Source organism: Pseudorasbora parva, chromosome 22 (assembly GCF_024679245.1).
Source record: "Pseudorasbora parva isolate DD20220531a chromosome 22, ASM2467924v1, whole genome shotgun sequence".
Classification (NCBI taxonomy): domain Eukaryota; kingdom Metazoa; phylum Chordata; class Actinopteri; order Cypriniformes; family Gobionidae; genus Pseudorasbora; species Pseudorasbora parva.
The window spans coordinates 36,615,155-36,638,072 of NC_090193.1; the positions used below are offsets into that span (position 1 = coordinate 36,615,155).

Consider the following 22,918-nt stretch of genomic DNA (forward strand, 5'->3'; position numbering starts at 1 on the left):
TCATTTTTGGCTGAACGACTGTCCCTTTAACCCGAGGGCGGTTCGTTTCCTACGCGAGCTCTCCACTGCTACGCCATTGTTTTCATCTGTTGTGTAACATGGTGGTACACGTGAGTCCAGCCGCATCCTCGGAGCCCAGGCTGACGTCATGTCCACGCCCCTCGACCAATCACAGTCGTAGGGAAACTTTCCCACCAACGGGAGTCGAGTAGGCGTGGCCAAACTCACGTGGGTGTTGTGTTGCTTTCCGGAGGAGTAATGGAGGGACACACGAGAAACTAGAGCAAGCGATAATTGAAATAAACATCTAGTAAGTTGTCGTTTTGTTTTACTGATCTCAAGCTCACGAAAGAGATATACAGATATAATTCTGCGGTGATGTTCAGGGGAGTTTAAAACGTCAAGAAACGCAGTCTTCTACTATTATCTTCAACGATATCAGGTATATCACGTTAAAATTACATTATTAAAGAACTATATCACACAATCATCAGCACTTACTTCTGATACATTAAATATGTAATAAGCTGTGTGTGTTTTTTCGGGAAACATCACGTTGGCTTGTGCATGTAGCTTTGCGCATGCGCACTGCATATCCGACTTGTTAAATTTTAAATTGCACGATTTCTGTCTCTTTTAAATGCTTGTGTTTGTGTGGTGCTGCTGGGAATGTGTGAGTTACACGGCTCAGGTTGAGGCTTTTGGCGGAACGTCTTTCTCTCTGCAGACTCGTGGCCGTGCATGTGCATGGCGGAGGCGCGCATAAGTATCACAAAGTAATATTTTGTTTATTGCTTTCGTTACATGAGTTATGAATGTGGGAACTATATGCTTGTTCTTCCAGTGCATCTCAAAGGATGTTTGGATCGGCCAAGAGTGATGGTGTGGATAGCAGGGGTCTGTAACGTTTGTTGCTTTATATTTTAAATGCTGCATGAGCTAAAATAAGCGTCTCATTTCTTTAAGTAGTTCATAAAAACTTACGAGTTTTATGAATGAACCAACAAAGTATGTTATTGTTGTTTATTGGTGAACATTTGATGTTGTTTGTGAATAACCACCCATTCCTATTTCAGCTTGAGGTACAGTAAGATTCATGATAGGATTTAATGAATCAGGGTTTTACAGTCATGGAAATGTGCAGTCAACAGTTATGGATATATTTTGCCTATAATTATGGATGATGAAGGGATATATTATGGATGGTGCCAATAATTAGAAAGCAGTGGTGCAGAGATGGGCTAATGCAACATATATTTAGTGCAATATTTACAGAAATTTCATATTTGGTTGTCGGCCAATGCTGATCATGCAGACACAAGACTGTTCCTGGTGTTAATATCAGGCATATTTGAAATTGAAATGTCAAGTCTGGAAAAGTAATGGAAACTTCTATAAGTATAATAAATAACATTACTTAGGTCTGAAATATTTAATCAGGTAGGATCTGAGTATGAGAGACATTTGTAAACTAATTATAATCATTTAAAGGTGTGTTTATTTGGGGTTTTAAATGGTAAAATGGTTGTGTCCAAACTTTTCGTGGGTTAAATTCACTGAAAAAAGTACTTTGTCTTTAAGATTGTTTGAGCACCTTAAAAACCCCATTACCACAACACTGACTCGAGTTTGGAGCAGATTCGGGTAACCTCAAAAACGTTTTTTTTTTTTTTCAAAAAAAGTTTTCCTACTAATCTGTCTATTTATCTGTCTTCTCCTTTTTGAGTATTATCTGCACACTGAATGTACTGCACCAAAAACCTTTATTAAAAAAGTCTTCGTTCCTAAACCTATAAAACTTTTGTTCATCTTCAAAATTCAAATGAAGATCTTTGACATGTTGATGAAATCTGAGAGATTTCTGTCTCTTCATTGACAGCCACTCAACTACCACTAACGCTTCAAAAAGTTCATAAAAGGATCGTAAACTAATCCAAATTAATTGAGTGCTTTAGTCAATTTTCTAAAGAGTCATGATCGCTTTATATAATGAATAGATTTAATTTGGGCTTTTATTCACATATAAACATTCATCAACGCACACATCGGTTGTGGGAAACAGAAGCTCAAGCATGTTCACTTGACGTGCGAGAACCAATGGGGTTTATTCTCGTGTTACGCATCACGTTTGAGACTCAGCGAGAACCAATGAGGTTCATTCTCATGTTACGCATCACGTTTGAGACTCAGCGAGAACCAATGAGGTTCATTCTCATGTTACGCATCACGTTTGAGACTCAGCGAGAACCAATGAGGTTCATTCTCATGTTACGCATCACGTTTGAGCTTCAGCGAGAACCAATGAGGTTCATTCTCGTGTTACGCATCACGTTTGAGCTTCAGCGAGAACCAATGAGGTTCATTCTCGTGTTACGCAGCATGTTTGAGCTTCCTCAAGAACCAATGAGGTTCATTCTCATGTTACGCATCACGTTTGAGCTGCAGCGAGAACCAATGAGGTTCATTCTCGCGTTACGCAGCATGTTTGAGCTTCCTCAAGAACCAATGAGGTTCATTCTCATGTTACGCATCACTTTTGAGCTGCAGCGAGAACCAATGAGGTTCATTTTCGCGTTACGCAGCATGTTTGAGCTTCCTCAAGAACCAATGAGGTTCATTCTCATGTTATGCAGCACGTTTGAGCTTCAGCGAGAACCAATGAGGTTCATTCTCGTGTTACGCATCACGTTTGAGCTTCAGCGAGAACCAGTGAGGTTCATTCTCGTGTTACGCATCACGTTTGAGCTTCAGCGAGAACCAGTGAGGTTCATTCTCGTGTTACGCATCACGTCTGAGCTTCAGCGAGAACCAGTGAGGTTCATTCTCGTGTTACGCATCACGTCTGAGCTTCAGCGAGAACCAATGAGGTTCATTCTCGTGTTACGCAGCACATTTGAGCTTCAGCGAGAACCAGTGAGGTTCATTCTCGTGTTACGCAGCACGTTTGAGACTCAGCGAGAACCAGTGAGGTTCATTCTCGTGTTACGCAGCACGTTTGAGACTCAGCGAGAACCAGTGAGGTTCATTCTCGTGTTACGCATCACATTTGAGCTTCAGCGAGAACCAATGAGGTTCATTCTCGTGTTACGCAGCACGTTTGAGCTTCAGCTAGAACCAGTGAGGTTCATTCTCGTGTTACTCAGCACATTTGAGCTTCAGCGAGAACCAGTGAGGTTCATTCTCGTGTTACGCAGCACATTTGAGCTTCATCGAGAACCAATGAGGTTCATTCTCGTGTTACTCAGCACATTTGAGCTTCAGCGAGAACCAATGAGGTTCATTCTCGTGTTACGCAGCACGTTTGAGCTTCAGCGAGAACCAGTGAGGTTCATTCTCGTGTTACTCAGCACATTTGAGCTTCAGCAAGAACCAATGAGGTTCATTCTCGTGTTACGCAGCACGTTTGAGCTTCCTCAAGAAACAGTGAGGTTCATTCTCGTGTTACGCAGCACATTTGAGCTTCAGCGAGAACCAATGAGGTTCATTCTCGTGTTACGCAGCACATTTGAGCTTCAGCGAGAACCAATGAGGTTCATTCTCGTGTTACGCATCACGTTTGAGCTTCAGCGAGAACCAATGAGGTTCATTCTCGTGTTACGCAGCACATTTGAGCTTCAGCGAGAACCAATGAGGTTCATTCTCGTGTTACGCATCACGTTTGAGCTTCAGCGAGAACCAATGAGGTTCATTCTCGTGTTACGCAGCACGTTTGAGCTTCAGCGAGAACCAATGAGGTTTGTTCTTGCGCATTAAGCAGGTTTGGTTGAGCTTCTGTTTATGTTCACTGATCAATATTTATGTGAATAAAAGCCTAAATTCAATCTGTTCATCATATAAAGTGATCGAGTCTCTTCAGAAAATCTGGACTAAAGCGCACAATTCATATGGATTAGTTTAATGATCTCTTTATGAACTTTTTGAAGCGTCAAACTGGTAGTTGCGTAGTTGTTAATGGAGGGACAGAAACATATTTTTGTATTTCAAAGATGAACATTACATATTTGAAACGGCATGGGGGTTAAAAACTACCCATTTAATGCAACGTCGAGCGTCAGGTCTTCATCAGGCACCCTTGTGGAGTTAGATGAAACTCTTTATAAGCACAGTTGATAACAATAATTAGAAACACACTAAAAATCATGTGACAAATGATTAGCTACAGACAGAATACAGTTGTCTTCTCTGCGTAACTTAAGGACACTAATTTAGTTTATCTTGTGTGGAAATGTACTAAAGTCAATAACTCATAAAGATACATGTAGCGCTTTATGGTTTACAGTAGTATGCAGTATCCGTATAGATGATAACCTGTTGCAAAAGATCCAATACCATTTACTGTATATGTGATGAGATATGATAAAGCACGTGCTGTGCATAAATGCAAATGCCAAAGAAATGTCTGTACGTGTCCAGTATTACATAATCACATGTGCTCGTGCATGTTTATGAAAAGCACCGACTGCTTCCCTATTTGTGTTCTCTGTTTTAGCTTATTGTAAATGTCCTAAATTAGCAGATTTCATACAGTTTATAATATACACGTTTTCAGCAAATCATGCAGGCCATTTTTACTTCCCCTATAGCTTCCGTAAGACCAATACCAGCACAGCCTGTGTGTCTTAAAACAAGTCAGAGTGACCTCTCCGATTGTGTGTGTTTTTTTTTTAAAGAGTATTTTTTAAAAACCTGACCTGGTTGTACTCTGACACGGCCTATTTCGAGAATAACTGCGTCAGAGTCAGTGCACAGACACAGACGGGTCATGACTCAATACAGAAAGTGAGACGTCAGAACCGTGAGCTGTCACTAAAAAAAACTGGTTTAGAAATAAGTTTGAAACCAGTTTCGCTCAGAGATAAATCCAATTAAGAATAAGCGGCAAGTAACAACTCATTTAGTAATCTTTGTTTTATTGCCAATTAAAAAAAATGTACAGTGCAGTGCAGACAAGAGTAACAAATATGTAGGGAACATAATTTGATGTAAATCTTCTGGGCTGGAGTTTAGAGTTGTTCGCTAAATCAGAACTAAGAACAAGCCTTAAGGTATTATAGGCTGATGCATACTTATAAGTAATCAGACTTAAAGACTTAAATCAGATATAGCAACACTCTGGCAACCACCTGTATGTCGATCACATCATGCTGATGTGTTGTGCATGAGCAGACGCCACTCGCACTTTAATGCATGAAATATAAAAACATTCAAAGATTACTGCGAGCCTTTTAAGACAAGGACGCACCTTTCAACTGAAGTATCTATTGTTGGACTAACTGTTAGGAACGAGTGTGTAATCGATACATCATGTTATATAATATGCGTTGTGAAGCGTCCAGTATGTGTCTGTCGTGTTGTTTTTGAGCGTGAAAGCTGATATGACACCCGGGCCATCTTGTGCTGTATATGTGCAAAACAACATTTTGTCTTCATAATACGAGAGTGCCAAGTTTATCAGTTAATGGGATGTAATCTGGTGAAGTCAGTGTCATTTTCTCAGTTATTTTATCCTGGACTGTAGGCGAGACCAAATGAAGCTCCCGCTTTACACACCCACATCTCTGAAAAGCATATGTCATGACGTAACATGTTTAAAATATATCCTAAATGTACGTTGTAAACAGCACGCATCAAGAAAACTCATTTTCCACATTTAACTGTTGAGCTTCAAATGCTAAAATATATTTTTTATATATAAAATTGGCTTTTGGGTGTATCTAAAGTGTATTTTTATACATATCTTGGGCAATGTAAAGTCTTTAGATTGAAATATATTCCTTAAAAATTTATTGAAAATATATTTATTTAATATATTACAGTATGCATAATATATAATTAGACACTATATATACAGTACTGGTCAAAAGTTTGGAAACATTACTATATTTAATGTTTTCGAAAAGAAATCTCATGTTCACCTAGACTGCATTTATTTGATCAAAAATACAGAAAAAACAGTAATATTGTAAAATATGACTACAATTTAAAATAAGGGTTTTCTATTTTAATATACTTTAAAATGTAATTTATTCCTGTGATTAAAGCTGAATTTTCAGCATCATTACTCCAGTTTTCATTGTCACATGATCCTTCTGAAATCATTCTAATATGTTCATTAATTTTTATTGATGGAAACAGTTGTTTTTTTTCTGAATTTTTGATCAAATAATGCAGGCTTGATGAGCATAAGAGACTTCTTTCTTTCGTGCATGTGTATATAAATGTATAGACACAAAAATATATAAAAAAATACTTATGTGCTAATGTAAATGTGTATATTTTAAAATATATTTACATACTTTTTTGTTTACAGATTTTTTATTTATTTATTCAAATTTTTATTCTGTATAGAATTACTGAACCAGGATATCACCAAACTACTCTTTCATGGGTTTAGTGATTATTTGTGTTTTTTCTTGCAGTTCATTCAATGGAAGACTCTACGTAAACATCAATTATCCTAGTAAATCATCATGGATTTCTCTAGAGACGTTCATTGTTAATGTGGACAAAAGCAGCGGAGCGTCTAGATTCGGGATCAGAGCTTCAGTAGAGGTGGGCAGCGGTCGGAGGGAATGCCGGGAGGAGACGGCTTTCCTGACGGAGAAGAGGAGAACCCTTCTCCGGGATCCTGCATGCAGGCGGCCCAAACCGGGACCAACGGAACGGGGTCCGGATCTGGCTCGGGAGAGGACGAGGAAGCGGAGGAGCAACGAGGAAGGGAGAGCGGAGGAGAGAAGAGGCACGAGGATGTAGACATGAACAGCGGCCATGAGTCCAGCAGCGGCAACGACAGCATCGCCGGATCACGGCATCATCGCTCCTCGGGATCAGGGAGCACTAAGAGGTACAACAATCCCTCCTAACCATGGAAAAAAAACAAAACATGAGGAGGTATAATGTGTATAGGTTAAAGGAACTCTGTGTAAGAAATGTATTTCAATAATTCATAAAATGGCCCTGATATGTCAATAAAAGTCTTTAGTTTTATTATATTTATAAAAGAAATATGGGCTGTACCGAGTCTTTCCGGAAAAAACCGAGCACCTGGAGGCGTATCGTGTGGGCGGAGCTAAAGAATGACGATCGCAGCGGTGACGTCCTCAAGCGTGGAGAAACCCTTCTCAGCTAATCGATCTCAGCTAATACGTGATCCAGAATCATTCGGAGGCTGAAATAAATTGATCAGGAGAAACAGCAACATCAGGACGTCCGTCTCTGTGGTATGGACTGTATTTAGTGGCCTGTCAACATTTGTGTGTGTTTACTCGCAGTTTATGAGGACATGATTCGGTTTATGGACTATTGTATGCGACTAAACCTTAGCAGTAGCAAGCAAAATGGTTTTGCACGTCAGACTAGTGTAACGTTATACAGAACAGCAATGGAGTCCGTTAGCGCATCTGAATGACGAAGCACGCGATCGTGTCGTTTACTGATGTTTACTCACGCGACGATAGCCAACAGCACAGACATTTGAAGCAGTTATACTCACCGGCTGCTTCCAAAGCAGGACCGAACCCTTATCGCTGGGACCGCTCCGTCAAAAACACACTTCTTTGGTATGATTTGGTAAAGTCCTGACAGCAGTGAATGGTGGAGATCCACTTTGCGACACGACTGAAGCGATGTTGTGAAGCTTCCTGTCAAATCTTCTTCTCAAATCTATCTTCTTCTCAGTGTTAATGTGGTTGGCGAGTAGGAGAGGCTGCGTTCACGAATGCGAATAGAGCGTCACATTTTCGTCTATTGGATGCTTGAACATTTTGAATCCACTCGCACGTCCACAGCGAATTGGACGCCCACACTTTGAGAACCACTGCTTTAAGTCCTGTCCTATCAGGTTCTTTTGTGTGCAACATTAGACTCTGTTTAAATCAAGCTGTTTCTCTCTCTTTGTGTCTTCAGCTCAAAGTCTGCCGCTGTCTCCACGTCCTCCAGCTTTCACAGCTCTCATCACACTGAGTGCAGGTGAATGAACCCTCCCAAACAGACACAAATCTGAATTAGTGTACAGTAACACAACTCGGCATATGCAAATGATATTGTATTTGTATTTACAGATATGCATTAATATCAAGGATCATGCAGTGGTCTTAACTATTTGGACGCTTAAACATGTCTTTGATAAAGATTGATAAAGTGAGATAGTGTTATTGTCTATACCGTTATAGTTATATAATTATAGAAGCTGATTTCCGCCACATAACAAAACAAGATCATGGTTTTTTACTTATGAGATAAGTCACTTTTTGTCAGTTTCTCATAATTATGTGTTGGCACGTCTTCATTTAAAAAAAAAATATCATTAAAAGTTACACAAAATTAACTTCATAACACTTTTTTTTATTTTTGTCACAATTATGAAATAAATTAATTGTCAAGATTATGAGCTAAATTGTTTTAAAAAATGTATGATCATTCCTTTCTCATCACTTTCTCATTTTATTTATTGATTTATTTTATTTTATACATGTTTATTTTATTTAAACGTTCTCATAAGTATAACTTAGTATGTCTCCATTTCAATTTATCTCATAAAAATGACAAAATTAACTTAATTACAAAAAAGTATTATTTTTGTCATAATTATGAAATAAATTGACAATCAACATTGAGCTAAAGGCATAATTATAGCAATTTTATCTTTTTGTTATGCTTATCACTTTTTATCTTGTAATTACAGTCTGTCAATTTCAACATTTTATCTATAAATTAAGAGCGTCAGGATTTTGACTTTAATTATGACTTCTTGTATTATGATTTCCCAAAGCATTTTTTCTTATGTGGTGGAAATGAGCTTCCATGTATGATTCTTATGCATTACATTAAAATGAGAATGAATGTGAATTCTTGATAAATATCTGAAAACAAATGTGTGCTGTGTGTGCAGTGAGCAGACGGGGCAGGGGCGCGAGCAGACGCACCGAGAGATGATGCAGACGGTGCAGGAGATGAAGAAACGCCTGCCGTCGGAGAAGAGAATGCGCAGTAAAGCCAGCACTGTGGAGGCTCTGAACTATGCACTGAACTGTGTCAAACAAGTGCAAGGTAAACACACACACACAAACACACACACACACAGATACGCTGTATTTTTGGTGAGGGACTTCAAGCATAAAGCCACTGGAGCGACTGCTGTTACTGTTATCACCAGACCAAGCTCAATTTAAGGATTCTTTCACACTTGGTTCGATTGCCTGGACCGAACCCGAATTCAATGGCTCCCCCCTCCCCCAGTCACCGCTGGACGGTGATCATATTCTATTATTTGGGTTTGTTTGTGTCATCAAAGCAGCAGCTGTTTACCAGTTGCTTAGTAACGACAGTCAGTGTGAAGGCGGTGAAATGCATGGCGTTGCTCCCGTCACTTTTATAGTTTTGTTTTTGAACCGTTGGTTTTGTTACCAAAGCTTCGGTGTGTAATGGCTCTTGTGTCTATCTGCCGCGAATGCACTGCAAATCCTCTAAAGAACGCCGAAGACGAGCAGAAATTAGATCTTCAGCTCTCTGTTTGCAGTATGTCAGCGACGCTTGTCAGGAAAATGAGTGAAACACAACCAAAACACACATTTTTATCAAATCATACGTCATTAATAGCGGTTCACTTCCGCAATTTAGTACGATCGCATTTACATCAGCTACGCACCGTACCAGAGTTCACCACCGTTTAAAGCGGACTCAGCTACGGTTCACGGGTGCGCACCCGAGCTTGTAAGACCGCGTTCACGTCATTCAAACGAACCGAACTCTGACGTCAATCGAACCCGTGTGCGCACTAAAAGTGCGAGTGTGAAAGCACCCTAAAGTTGAACATTGCTCCGTGGAGTCTGCTCTGTATTTTCTACTGCACAAGAGGCGTCATAAACGGGCATAGTTCACATAACTCTGTACGCAATTGAGTAGTCCTTCAACCACAAGAGGCGTGATCAACAACGACCCATCATTTCTCAATCCATCATCGTGTTAAACCCGCCAATAGCATAAATAGCACCAGGTGGATAAGCCAGTCTGTGATTGGTTCCCGCTAAGGTGTGACAGACACGGGATAAATGAATGTACAGGTTTCCAGACTGCGTTGCAGGGCGAGATCAAATCGTCAGTATAGTGAACGGCAGCACTCGTCTGTGGTTATGTAACAGCCCGTCAGGAAGGGCGCGTCCAGGTCCGAACCGCTCTGCTAAATCTGTCCACAGTCTTCAGCACTTCCTCCTGTGCTCTTGTTCTGTTCATCGCTGTGTTTTAAAGTATAAAACCCGTGTTAAGATGATGTGGCTGATGCTGATAGTTTCTGCATGAGCTCATCATGTGGTTAAGAAATGGTGGAACTCAACCTGACAGAAAACAGCTGCGATGTATTTCCTGTTCTTTGAGGAATGGATCCTCGTAGCAGAAACCGAATATTTTAGTAAACTTTAAGTCGAAAAATGCCAAAAACTTTATTTATTTATTCATTCATTCATTCATTCATTCATTCATTCATTCATTCAGTTATTCAGTTATTTATTTATTATTATTAATACAACTATTGTTATTTATTATTATTATTATTATTATTATTATTATTAATACAAATATTTTAATTTTATTTCAACTTGGTCAAAGTCAAATAAGATGATGACCAAAAGCTATTTTTTTAATTTAATGTATTTATTTTACTTAAATTTAACTTTCTTGAAGTTAAATAAGTCAAAGACCAAATACAATTATTTTTTATAATTTTATTTTGATATATTTTAACTTTGTCAATGTACAATAAGTCCAAAAGCAATTTATTTTATTTGATCACATAAAGATAAATGTATAAAAATAAAGATATCTAAATATGAGCATCTAATAAAAATAAAATCTCTAAAACAAATGATTTCAAATCTTCAAGGTTGCTTTCATTGAGCCGCTCCAGATGATCTGATGACGCTGTTGCTATAGAGACGATCCAGTCACCAAAACACAGGAAACACATTTTCTGCTGAATTATTTACGGCTGATGTTTTATGAGCACTCATTGTCAAACAGATCCTGTTTTGCGCTTAGAAAAGTTTGATTTGAAAATGCCAGTCTTTAATGTCACTTGTGCAAGGAAATCTTTCCATCACAACACCACCTAGTGATTGTTACTACTGTAAAAGTGACTATATATAATTTAAAACAGTGTAAAGAAGGTTTCATCAAATTTGCCATATTATTTATTTTCTTTTTTTATATAACATTTATGATTACCATTACAAACATATACTGAAATATCTTTTTTTTTTAAATACAAAAATATACAAAATGTTTCCACAAATTTGCAGCAGGTTCATATTTTCATATGTGCAGACAAAATGTTTTTATTGGATGTTTGGATATTTACACGATTTCTGCAAACTTTAGCTTTGCAAAATGTATTGTGTTTACTTCAATTTTGCCATACGTGAATGGCAAGTAAATAAAGAGTTTATGTAGTAATTATATCTGTTGTATTATATTTTGGTAGAAACAATAGTTTTAAGTAACATTTTAAGAGATTAAATCATTCATTTTAAATCGTATTAATATTAATGATATCTTTCGTCTGTGCATATATGGATTTCTGTTTCTCATTTCTCTCTGTCATCACTTGAAATAAATGTCTGTAATCAATCAGTCTATGGTGTAATGCTCTGTTAATGTCCCAGTTGTACATCTGTCTGTCTGGCGTTAGTCTTATGGCCACCTGCGGTGTGTTGTTTAAGCCAATCGCTGATTAACTGGAATGTGGCTCAGCTCATTTGGCATTTCCTCTGCCACCCCCTGCAGCAAACAGCGAGTACTACACCTTACTGATGAGCAGCGGTCTGGAGGAGAGACGGGAAGCTACTGTGTGCACGCTGGAGGAGCTGGAGAGAATCACGTCAGAACACACACTGAAAAACACGGTACGTCCCTCCGGCATTTCCTCTGACACCACTTAAAGCTGCATTGAAATGGAAGTTATGATAGTATTTTCTTCCCTATTTTTACATATATCAGTGAAACAGCTTCTTGAACAAGAAATAGTGTAGAATGAAGCTCGATTTTGCTCATGGGGACTGATTGGACGTTTCTGGTTTGCTATTGGTGGATCTCATGTGAGTGACAGGTTGCTCCGCCCCTCGTGCCAGTAAACACTTCATCAGAGGAGAGATGCTGCAAGAGTTATTTTAATTCAAGATTACAAGGACACGTGAATTAAAAAATGCACCGATAGATTAATTATAATAATACTGCAATATTCTATAAAGAATAGACTTTAAGGCAAGATATTAAAGGCAAAAACTGTTTTTTAATGCTTAGGTCAATTTTGAGATTTTGGGCTTTTATAGCATACTTACAGATTAGTGGAGAGAGACCCTCCTAAATACGCCTGTTTATTATGCACTATCAATTAGCATTTGTAAATGTAATTGACAGTACATTTATTTAAAGGCCATTTTCTCAAAATAATTTAGTCAGAAGTCATAAATTGTCACTTATTCTGCAGCTTTACATACACCAAACTTTACAGTTTTATTCCTTTCTCTATTCTGAATGATTTTACAGACAGGTTTATTCATGATTTGCCTAGTTGTAAAAATATATTTTCTGGCTGTTGACAGTATTTTCTGATGAATAAGATGTGATTAATAAGATATGTCTAAAATTCTCACTCTAATATTTCTGTCAATAGATTTTTGCTTTTTTGTTCAGATTTCTGTTCTGGAAATGTATGCAAATGAGTGTTTATTTTATTAGATAATAGTATTATTTTCCGATACTAAAAATGTTTGCACTTAATGTAATCACTCAACTGGGGAAGTTTGGTGAAATCTGTCATTATGCCTTAAAGGGTTAGTTCACCCAAAAATGAAATTGATGTCATTAACTCCTCACCCTAATGTCGTTCCACACCCGTAAGACCTCCGTTCATCTTCAGGACACAGTTTAAGATATTTTATATTTAGTCCGAGAGCGTATAGTGTATGCACACTATACTGTCCATGTCCAGAAAGGGAATAAAAACGGAATAAAATCAGTTAGTTCATTAGAATCTCTCGGAAGCTTCGAAAATACATTTTGGTCCATAAAATAACAAAAACTACGACTTTATTCAGCATTGTCTTCTCCTCCAGGTGTGTTTTCAAACCTCAAATAAAGATTCAAACGGTAATGAATCAGCGTATTGATTCATGATTCGGATCACCAGTGTCACGTGATTTCAGCAGTTTGACACGCAATCCGAATCATGAATCAATCCGCTGATTCATAACCGTTTGAATCTTTATTTGAGGCTTGAAAACAAACGCGGAAGAGAAGACTGATGCTGAATAAAGTCGTAGTTTTTGTTATTTTATGGACCAAAATGTATTTTCGATGCTTCAAGAGATTCTAATGAACTAACTGATGTCTCATATGGACTACTGTGATAACGTTTTTATTCCCTTTCTGGACATGGACAGTATAGTGTGCATACACTTAGATACGCAGTTGGAGGTCTTACAGGTGTGGAACGACATTAGGGTGAGTGACAAAAATTTCATTTTTGGGTGAACTAACCCTTTAATGAGCTCTGAGTTCACAGACAGTTCTGTGCTGTTCTCAGGACACGTTTGTGGCGGTCTTCTCTCTGGCCTCTGGAAAGGTGGTTTACGCGTCTGAACAGGCCTCCAGCGTCCTTCACTGTAAGAGGAAGTTTCTGGAATCTGCCCAGTTCGTGGAGCTGCTGTACCATCAGGATGTCAACGTGTTTTATTCACACACGGCGCAGCCGCGACTGCCGGCCTGGAATGTGGGCACGGACAGCGGTGAGATGCTCTAGAACGCCATGGTGTCACACTTTCAGTTTAAAGCGATAGCTCACCCAAAAAATGAAAATTCTGCCATTTACTCACCATCAAATTGCCCCAAACCTGTAGGAGTTTCTTTCATCTGTCGAACACAAAATAAGATATTTTGAAGTATGTTGGTGACCAGACAGTTTATGTGCCTCGTTGACTTCCATAGTATTTCAACAGAAAGTCAATGGGGTCCATAAGCTGTTTGTTTACCCATATTCTTCAAAAAATACAATCCTTAGTGTTAGCAGAAAAGAAATTCATACAGGTTTGGGACAACTTGAGGATGAGTAAATGACAGAATTTGAATTTTTGGGGGAGCGATCCTTTGAAGCATGTCTTTCATCATACAAATGATAAAAATGTTAATATAATCCTTTTTGTCTTTCTGTAGCGGCACTTCTGTTTGAATGTGCCCAGGTCAAGTCCTTCTTCTGTCGGATCAGGTCAGTCTTTTGGCTTCCTGGTGACATTTTAATTGTGCCATATACAGCATTATTACTCATCGGGTATGTCTCATTATTAGGGGTGTAACGATTCGTTTTAACTTTGATTCGTATCACGATTTGAGGTTGTCGATACGATTTACGGACAATATTGGTTCATTAAGAACAATATGATCCGAAACGATTCAGTGACTTGAAATCGATTCAGTTACTTTTTAGCCAAAAATTTAAATCAGTGTGACTGTTTTATTTCAGTCCAATCGAATCTTTGTTAAAACGAATCGTTACACCCTTACTCATAATGTCAAGTCTCATTTAGTTATATGATACTGATCGTTTCAAAGCACCTTCACTTTAATAACAAGAAAATAACCTTATTAATGTTTCACAGTTCTTCAATTATTAATCAAATACAAATGCAATTATATTTCAAAGATGAAATATAAGTTTCAGCTGTACAGTAGCTCTAAAGACAATAGTTCAGCTAGTTCTGTTCCAGTCAGTGCTGTCAAATTGCTAATATTACTGGATATTAAGTGTTTTAATACGTGTTTGTGCGTCTGCCATCAGAGGAGGGAAAGATAGAGATGGAGATATGCGTTACTGTCCTTTCCGGATCACTCCGTACCTGCTGAAGGTTCAGGGATTGAGTGGAGAGGAAGAGCCGTGCTGCCTGGCCCTCGCTGAACGCGTCATCTCAGGATATGAGGGTACGGGCCGCACATTTTTAAACTATTGTATACTGCTTGGTTGTCACATGACCTCAATATGTTGCCAGTTTAATTCTGCTCTAGTAATCCCAATGCGAGTTTGTTTGTCTCCAGCCCCTCGCATTCCCATGGAAAAGCGCATATTCAGCACCACTCATTCTCCAGGCTGTGTGTTTTTAGAAGTGGATGACCGGTGAGTGATTTGGACCACTCAATCAAAATACTAAACTAAAGGAATCTGCAGCAGTGATGAATGATTATGTGTTCAAATAATAATATTATATTAATATAACAATAATAAATGTAGTGATTTATAATAAATAGTATTACACTGTGTATTATTTTTTAAATAATAATGCTAATAATAGTAATTATTATTTGTATTGTTGTTTGAAAAAATATGTTGTGTAATAATATTATTATTATTGTGATATTATAATAATATTATTATTATTATAGTTGAAAATATGTTGAGTAAAGCGGAGCACAATATTATTATTATTTGAAAAAATATATGCTATGTGGAGACATTATGATTATTATTAGTAGTAATGGTAGTATTTGAAAATAATAGGCTCTGTAAGTTTATTATTTTTATTTGATGATAATATGCTGCATGGAGAAAAGCGGAGCAGCGTATTTTTATTATTATTTTGAGTAATTATTATTATACATACTAATACATATTAATAATAATGTTGTACATTTATTGCAGTGTTTTTCTTGTTGATAATTTATAATATTATTGTAATTTAATGATAATGTACTGCATAGAGAAAAGTGGAGCTGCATATTTTTACTTTTATTATTATTTGAGTAATTGTTATTATACATATTAATAATATTATTAATAATAATAATGTTTTTCTTGTTGATAATTTATTATATTGTTATTAGATGATGATATGCTACATGGATAAAAGCGGAGCTGCATATTTTTACTTTTTATTAATTTGTGTAATTATAATTATTATTTTTATTATACATATTAATACATATTAATAATAATATTGAACAATTATTGCATTGCTTGTCTTGTTTATAATGTATAGTTTGCTTTGTTGCAATGGCCTTTTTTTCTTGGTAGAAGCTTTAAGTTAATAATTTAATAATAATAATTGAGGCTTTAATCAACCTCTGTCCATGTATTTGTTTGTTTGGTAAGTTGTGGTAAATTTCCAACTTGTTAAACGGCTGCTTTACCACAGAAACAGATCATGTTGAGTCAGCAGCTTCACATTAGGGCTTATTGCAGTGATGATCAGGTGCTGTTAGCCCTTATATAACAGCACTGCTGTGAAGTATCTCCAGCTTTTGCTGACCCAATTAGTTCAGTTTCCTGTTTCTCTGTGTGCTGCTGGAATTAAAGTCCTTTTGTACAAAAAAGGAAGGCTTGGATTGTTTTTAAGCGTGAGACTTCCTCAGTTGCATAGAAAAAGCATTTTAGAAGCAAAGTCTTGAAATAAATGCAATTTCTTGTTGCAAATTTGTTGCTGTAATATGAATCCTTGTTCATTGTGTGTGCATGTGTGTGTGTGTGCGCAGTGCTGTGCCTTTGCTGGGATACCTCCCTCAGGACCTGATCGGTACCTCCGTTCTGACCTGCCTACATCCAGACGATCGCCTGCTCATGCTGGCCATGCACCGCAAAAGTATGTTCATCAGGACTTTTTTACATTTTAAAGCCTTTATGAGTCTTGTCACGTCACCTTTATTCATACGGCACTTTATACAATACACATTGTTTCAAAGAAGCTTTAAAGGGATAATTTTGGAAAATGATGCATTTCGGCTGTTGTTCAGTTGAAGTCAGTTGATTTAGTTCTGCTGTAAAGATCATTAATTATTATATTAGTTAATTTTATCTATAAAGCAGGGATGTCATTGTCCGGCTCAGTTGAGTTCTCACACAGCAGCGTCAGTGCAGTCAGATCAATAATATTGTCCCTAACTAAACAAGCCAGAGGCGAGGAACCCAAACTCCATCAGGTGACAGAATGGAGAAAAAAACCTTGTGAGAAACCAGGCTCAGTCGCTCCGTTCTCTTCTGGCCATGAACGAACACGGTGTGATTATGATTGAGGCTGCATCACAAGTCAGAATTCAGATCAGGATCGGTAGCATTCACATATTCATCCAGTTCCTTTTGCTTGAAGATCGATACCTCATGCCGGTTTGGAGCTGAAGCTGGCCGTAGGGACAGATGGCTGTCGTGCCGACGAGGCCTTCACAGGGGATTGTCTAGTACACACGGCCTCTGATGGCATTCAGGGCTGCGTTTTGGTCGTGTCTAGGTGCAGGTCCACCATCTGATCTGGATACGGACCGGATTCGGCTGACTACGGTAACCTTAGGATAAGGATGGGACAGACAGACTAATGTTAGCGTAGATGCCATTCTTCTTATAGGAAGTGTTCCCAGTTCTGGTTGACCTAATTTATACAATCATTTAAAGGGTTAGTTCATCCAAAAATAAAAATTCCGTCATTAATTACTCATATCGTCTAGCCTAGAAATCTAGACACACCCTAGCGGCAGCAAATTTAATTTGCCCGCAAGTGTCGTCTAGGCACTCTCAATACCCTTCTGAGCTGTATTCCTCAGAATCTGGACGGCCCAATCACATCGTGTAGGCTATAGAGTCGGCGGGCGGGGCCATAATGACGACGGCCGAGTTGCGTTTGCGTGCTTCTAGTAAACACAGAAACTGGCGAACGGCGGCGGTCTTTCGAGTCAGCTCTGCCCGCGCCTCCGGAAGACTTGGAGTTAAGCTTTTCTCTGAGAAAAGAACAAAGAGCGGCACTGAAGTCATTCTTAAAAAGGGAAGATGTGTTCAGAGTTTAGCCGACCGGATACGGCGAATGTTTAATCAGTCAGCGAGCTCCCCTTCACCTTCGTTACTCCGGTTGGTGTAGCGCTATCCTATCGCGTGCAGAGGGAGTTTGAAAGACAACCGTTTATCCCGCCCCTCAGATTGAGCTGTCAATGGTGAGTTTCCAGACCAAACATCTTGATGTGGGTCTGGCTTGTCAGGCTACATATCGTCCTCATGTCGTTCCAAACTCGTAAGTCCTTCGTTCATCTTCAGAACACAAATGAAGATATTTTGATGAACTTTGCGAGCTCTCAGACCCCTCCATAGACAGCAATTTAAAGGGATAGTGAAAATTAGCCCATGGTTTACTCAAGTCATCCTAGGTATATATGACATTCTTCTTTCAGACGCATACAATCAGAATGTCCTGGCTCTTCCAAGCTTTATAATGGCAGTGAATGGGGGCCCAAAATTTGAAGCCCCAAAAAAGTGCATCCATCCATTATAAAAGTAATCCATACGGGGGGTTGATAAAAGGCCTTCTGATGTGAATCAATGTTTTTTTTTGTTGGATTTTGCTTCCGGCGGACCAGCTTCTGTATTCAGCTTACGAAGAAAGTGTAACACCTCTCGCAGTTCAACGTCATCGGCATGCCAGTTATGCTTTTTGTCATAAGTTGAATTCATAAGGCAGTCTGCCAGAAGCTAGATATTTTACTTTATAACATGTTAAATATGTTTATTTTTCTTACACAAACCCATCAATTCACTTTTTCTACATCGGCTTTTATGATTCCAGACTTTTATTAACACCCCGGAGCCGTGTGGAGTACTTTTATAATGAATGGATACACTTTTGTGGTCTTCAAACTCTGGGCTGCCATTATAATGCTTGGAAGTGCCAGGACTTTTTTTTATATAACTCTGATTGTATTCGTCTGAAAGAAGAATTTCTTATACGCCTAGGATGGCTTGAATTAAATCTTAGGGTAATTTTTTGGTAACACTTTATTTTGTTAGTCCACTTAGACATTCTACTAACTATAAGTAACTTTGCAACTTCATGTCAACTATCTGTCATTAGAGTATTTGTAGACTGTCTGATTAATATTTACTAAAGCTTTATTTTGTTGGTCCTCCATCAGACATTCTACTGACTATAAGTAACTTGGCAACTACAATTCAACTTATTCTACTTACCCGCACCCTAACACCTAAACATAACCTACCAGTCTACTGACAATCTACTAATACTCTAATGAGAGTTCGTTGACATGTAGTTGCAAAGTTGCTTATAGTTAGTACAATGTTTAAAGTGGACTATCTAAATAAAGTGTAACCAATTTATTTATTGTTTTCCTCATTAACTATCCCTTTAATTACCACTTTCAAGACCCAGAAAGGTATTAAAGACATTGTTAAAATAGTCTCATAGTGACTCCAGCGGTTCAACCGTAATTTTATGAAGCGATGAGTACTTTTTGTAAACAATCAAAAATAATGACTTTATTCAACAATTCAAAAGTCAGACTCTTATGCTGTTGGCGTGGTGTAAATAGTGCAACACTTCCTATTTCTGAAACGACTTGTGCGCATGCGTCGTTGTGCTCACCTAAACAGCGTCGGCCAATGGTAAGCCACCGTTCTGGAAGCGCTGCACTGTTTACACTTCGTCAACGCAAGCTAGAAGAAATTGTTGAATAAAGTCTTGGTTTGTGTATAAAAAGTATTCTCGTCGCTTCATAAACTTAAGGTTGAATCGCTGATTGAACCAAAAATATCTTTATTTGTGTTCCGAAGATGAACGAAGGTAACTAATGACAGGATTTTCATTTTTGGGTGAACTAACCCTTTAACTGATTTGAATAATAAAAATTGATCATGTTATGTGTATGCCAGGTTAAAGAGATTTAATCTAGATTTAGTTTACACATTTAGTGTCTGCTTCCCGAACTAGGCTAGGAAGACTGTTCCAGAGTTTGGGTGCTAAATAGGAAAAGGATCTCCCACCTGCAGTTGATTTTGATATTCTAGGTGTCCTCAACTGGCCAGAATTTTGAGATCACAGTAGACGTGGAGGACTATAGTGCGTTCAGGTCTCGCTCAAGTACTGAGGAGCTAAACCGTTTAGTGCTTTTGTAAGATTTGAATCTCGTTATATGGTCCTAATAAAAATTGTCATGGTCCCCTCAGTTCTGAAGTACGCAGGCCAGCCTCCGTTTGAACACTCGCCCATCCGGTTCCGGTGCCAGAATGGCGACTACGTCACCCTGGACTCCAGCTGGTCCAGCTTCATTAATCCTTGGAGCCGGAAGGTGGCCTTCATCATCGGCAGGCACAAAGTTTGCACGTAAGTGCCGGCTCATGAATGTGCCAGTTGTTTTTTTTAATCCAAGCATTCCCATTCGCACATACGTCATCTCTTGTTTGTGTGTGTAGTGGACCTCTGAATGAGGATGTTTTTGCTGCACGGAGTAACACCGAGCAGCCAATCATGTGTGAGGAAGTTAAAGAGCTGCAAGCCATGATCTACAAGCTCTTCCTGCAGGTGAGAGATCACGAAATCCACAAGAGACGCAGACACAACATTTTAACAGCTCAAAATGCTCCATTTATTTGATGTGAAATACAGTATATTAATATGTTTTCTATTTTAATCTATTTTAAAATGTAATTTATTCCTGTGATCAAAGCTGAGTTTTCAGCATCATTACTCAAGTCTTCAGTGTCACATGATCCTTCAGAAATCATTCTGATATGATGATATGATACTCAAGATTATGATCAATGTTGAAAGCAGTTGTGCTGTTTCCTGTTTTTGAGGAAACCATGATAATAGTTCAGAAGAAGCATTTATTTGAAGCAGAAATCTTTTCTTTGTAAACCTCACTGACCCCAAACGTTTAAACATTTCTGAAAGGTTTTTAATGGATTACTTGCGAGGAACAGATTACATAAATGGCATAACTGTTAAAATGAACCCACTAAAGCCTAAAATCAGTCTGTTACTGTCAAAGCAGTTAAATGATGGCAGTCTTTAAAAAAAAGTGCTCTTAAAGAGTTCGATCCTTGTCATATGTACTGCCATCAATGTAAATTAGAGCATATACAATATATAAAAATATAAAAATAGTCATAAACAGAAACTAATTAAATGACAAATGCACATAGAAAAATGCTTACAATGAAAACTAAACACTTTAGAATAAGGGTCATTAGTTAACAACGTTAGATAACATTAACTAATAATGAACTGCACTTATAAAGCATTTATTTATCTTTAATTTCAACATTTGCTAATGCATTATTATAATATTGTTAACATTAGTTAATGCACTGTGAAGTAACATGAGCAGTTGTATTTTTATTAACTAATGTTAACAAAGATGAACAAATACAGAAACAAATGAACTGCTCATGGTTAGTTCCTGTTAGTTAATAAATTAACTAATGTTAACTAATGACCATTATTCTAAAGTGTTGCCAACGAGTTTAAAAAAGGTACATACGTGTCATGAGTCTAGTTGCACATCTGAGCTGCTGGTTTGCGTTTTGATCGCATCTGTCTTTCTCTCAGCCTGTTCATAATAATGGATCGAGTGGCTATGGCAGTCTGGGTAGTAACGGCTCTCATGAGCACTACATCAGTGTGGCGTCGTCCAGCGACAGTAACGGAAACCTCTGGGAGGACTCGCACAGAGAACCGGTACGTCTGAAAAAGTGCTTGAAATATTGACAAATCAACATTGGTTTCGCAGAAGCTTATGATGGATCTTTTTCTCTTGTAGATGACATTGCAGCAGTTTTGTGCTGATGTCAATAAAGTGAAAAACTGGGGCCAGCCGGGGCACCGGAGGAAGCTCACAGCCTCAGGAAAAGCCACTGCAGGTCTGGACCCAATATGTTCTTTTCTACGTCGGCCCTCAATCATCTCTGTTTGTTAGAGCATAAATAGAAGCGCTTTATGGATGTATAACAAAATATACCATATGCAGCCACTTGATCAGAAAACATGGTGAATTAATACATGTAATTTAATTTTAGGTATAATTTTGGAGCACAAGATATAAAGCGAGTGAATTCGTCACGGTGTAGTCGTATTTGAGCTGTATTTGATTTGTTCCCATCAGTGGTGGGCGCAGGCATTCATCCTAACTGCAGTCAGGGTTTGGGAATTAGAGATCATCTGAAGCAGTCTCTGCAAGAAGCCCGGAAACAAGCACACATTCCATCATACCAGCAGATCAACTGTGTGGACAGCATCATCAGGTGAGCCATACGGGCGCCAAAACTTGTATCATGTCGTGTTGTACTGTGCTATCATGTCATGTGTCTTATCATACTAATCATATCATAAAAATAGCTATTTTATTGTTATTTTTTATATATTTCTTTCTAATTTGCTTTAATAATTAATTTAATTTAATAACTTTAATAATTTGCAGTCCATAATGTTCCATTTTAGATTAGATTTGATTGAAATTGAATATATATATATATATATATATATATATATATATATATATATATATATATATATATATATATATATATATATATATATATATATATATATATAAATATATAAATGGCAATATATTTTATATAGTAATTTTTTTCTGGAAATGTAAACCTTATTATTTATTTTTTATAATAAAAAAAATGTAAATATGTAATTAATAGTGTTTTATATATGTAAAAAAAAACTGAAATGTGTGAGACTAGATTTTAGAAACATGTTTTTGAAATGAGTCTCTTATGCTCATTAAACCTGCATTCATTTGATCGGAATAAAACAGTAATATTGTCAAATATTTACAATTGAATATAGTGGTTTTCTATTTTAATATACTTTAAAATGTAATGTTTTTCTGTAATCAAAGCTGAATTTTCATCAGCCTTTACTCCAGTCTAGCCAGTCAATGATTTGTGAAGGATCATGTGACACTGAAGACTGGAGTAATGATGCTAAAAATTCAGCTTTGATCACAGAAATAAATTATATTTTAAAGTATTTTAAAATGGAAACCTTTATTTTAAATGGTTATAGCATTAAACAATATTAGTGGGGTTTTTTTCCAGTATTTTTGATCAAATTATAAATAATGCATTCATAATCATTTTATAATGTCTTGCAGT

At 37.6% G+C, this 22,918-nt stretch overlaps 1 protein-coding gene across 6 annotated transcripts in view; it reads left to right on the forward strand.

The window, feature by feature from the left end:
* The first annotated feature begins 218 nt into the window (after window positions 1-218).
* Window positions 219-22,918, forward strand: part of per3 (period circadian clock 3) — a 31,050-nt gene continuing 8,350 nt past the window's right edge. For 2 of the 6 annotated variants that reach the window (XM_067432089.1, XM_067432090.1), the window contains exons 1-15: window positions 236-442; window positions 6,420-6,844; window positions 7,906-7,968; window positions 8,891-9,048; window positions 11,776-11,894; window positions 13,577-13,778; window positions 14,203-14,254; window positions 14,825-14,964; window positions 15,079-15,157; window positions 16,510-16,616; window positions 19,973-20,129; window positions 20,219-20,327; window positions 21,357-21,485; window positions 21,568-21,667; window positions 21,910-22,048. In XM_067432089.1, the coding sequence (XP_067288190.1) occupies window positions 6,573-6,844; window positions 7,906-7,968; window positions 8,891-9,048; window positions 11,776-11,894; window positions 13,577-13,778; window positions 14,203-14,254; window positions 14,825-14,964; window positions 15,079-15,157; window positions 16,510-16,616; window positions 19,973-20,129; window positions 20,219-20,327; window positions 21,357-21,485; window positions 21,568-21,667; window positions 21,910-22,048 (1,826 nt within the window). In that variant the 5' untranslated portion in view covers window positions 236-442; window positions 6,420-6,572. Of the gene's footprint in view, window positions 443-635; window positions 777-844; window positions 898-6,419; window positions 6,845-7,905; window positions 7,969-8,890; window positions 9,049-11,775; window positions 11,895-13,576; window positions 13,779-14,202; window positions 14,255-14,824; window positions 14,965-15,078; window positions 15,158-16,509; window positions 16,617-19,972; window positions 20,130-20,218; window positions 20,328-21,356; window positions 21,486-21,567; window positions 21,668-21,909; window positions 22,049-22,918 lie in introns of those variants that run through there. The other 4 variants (XM_067432086.1, XM_067432087.1, XM_067432085.1 and 1 more) reach the window with 4 other exon arrangements.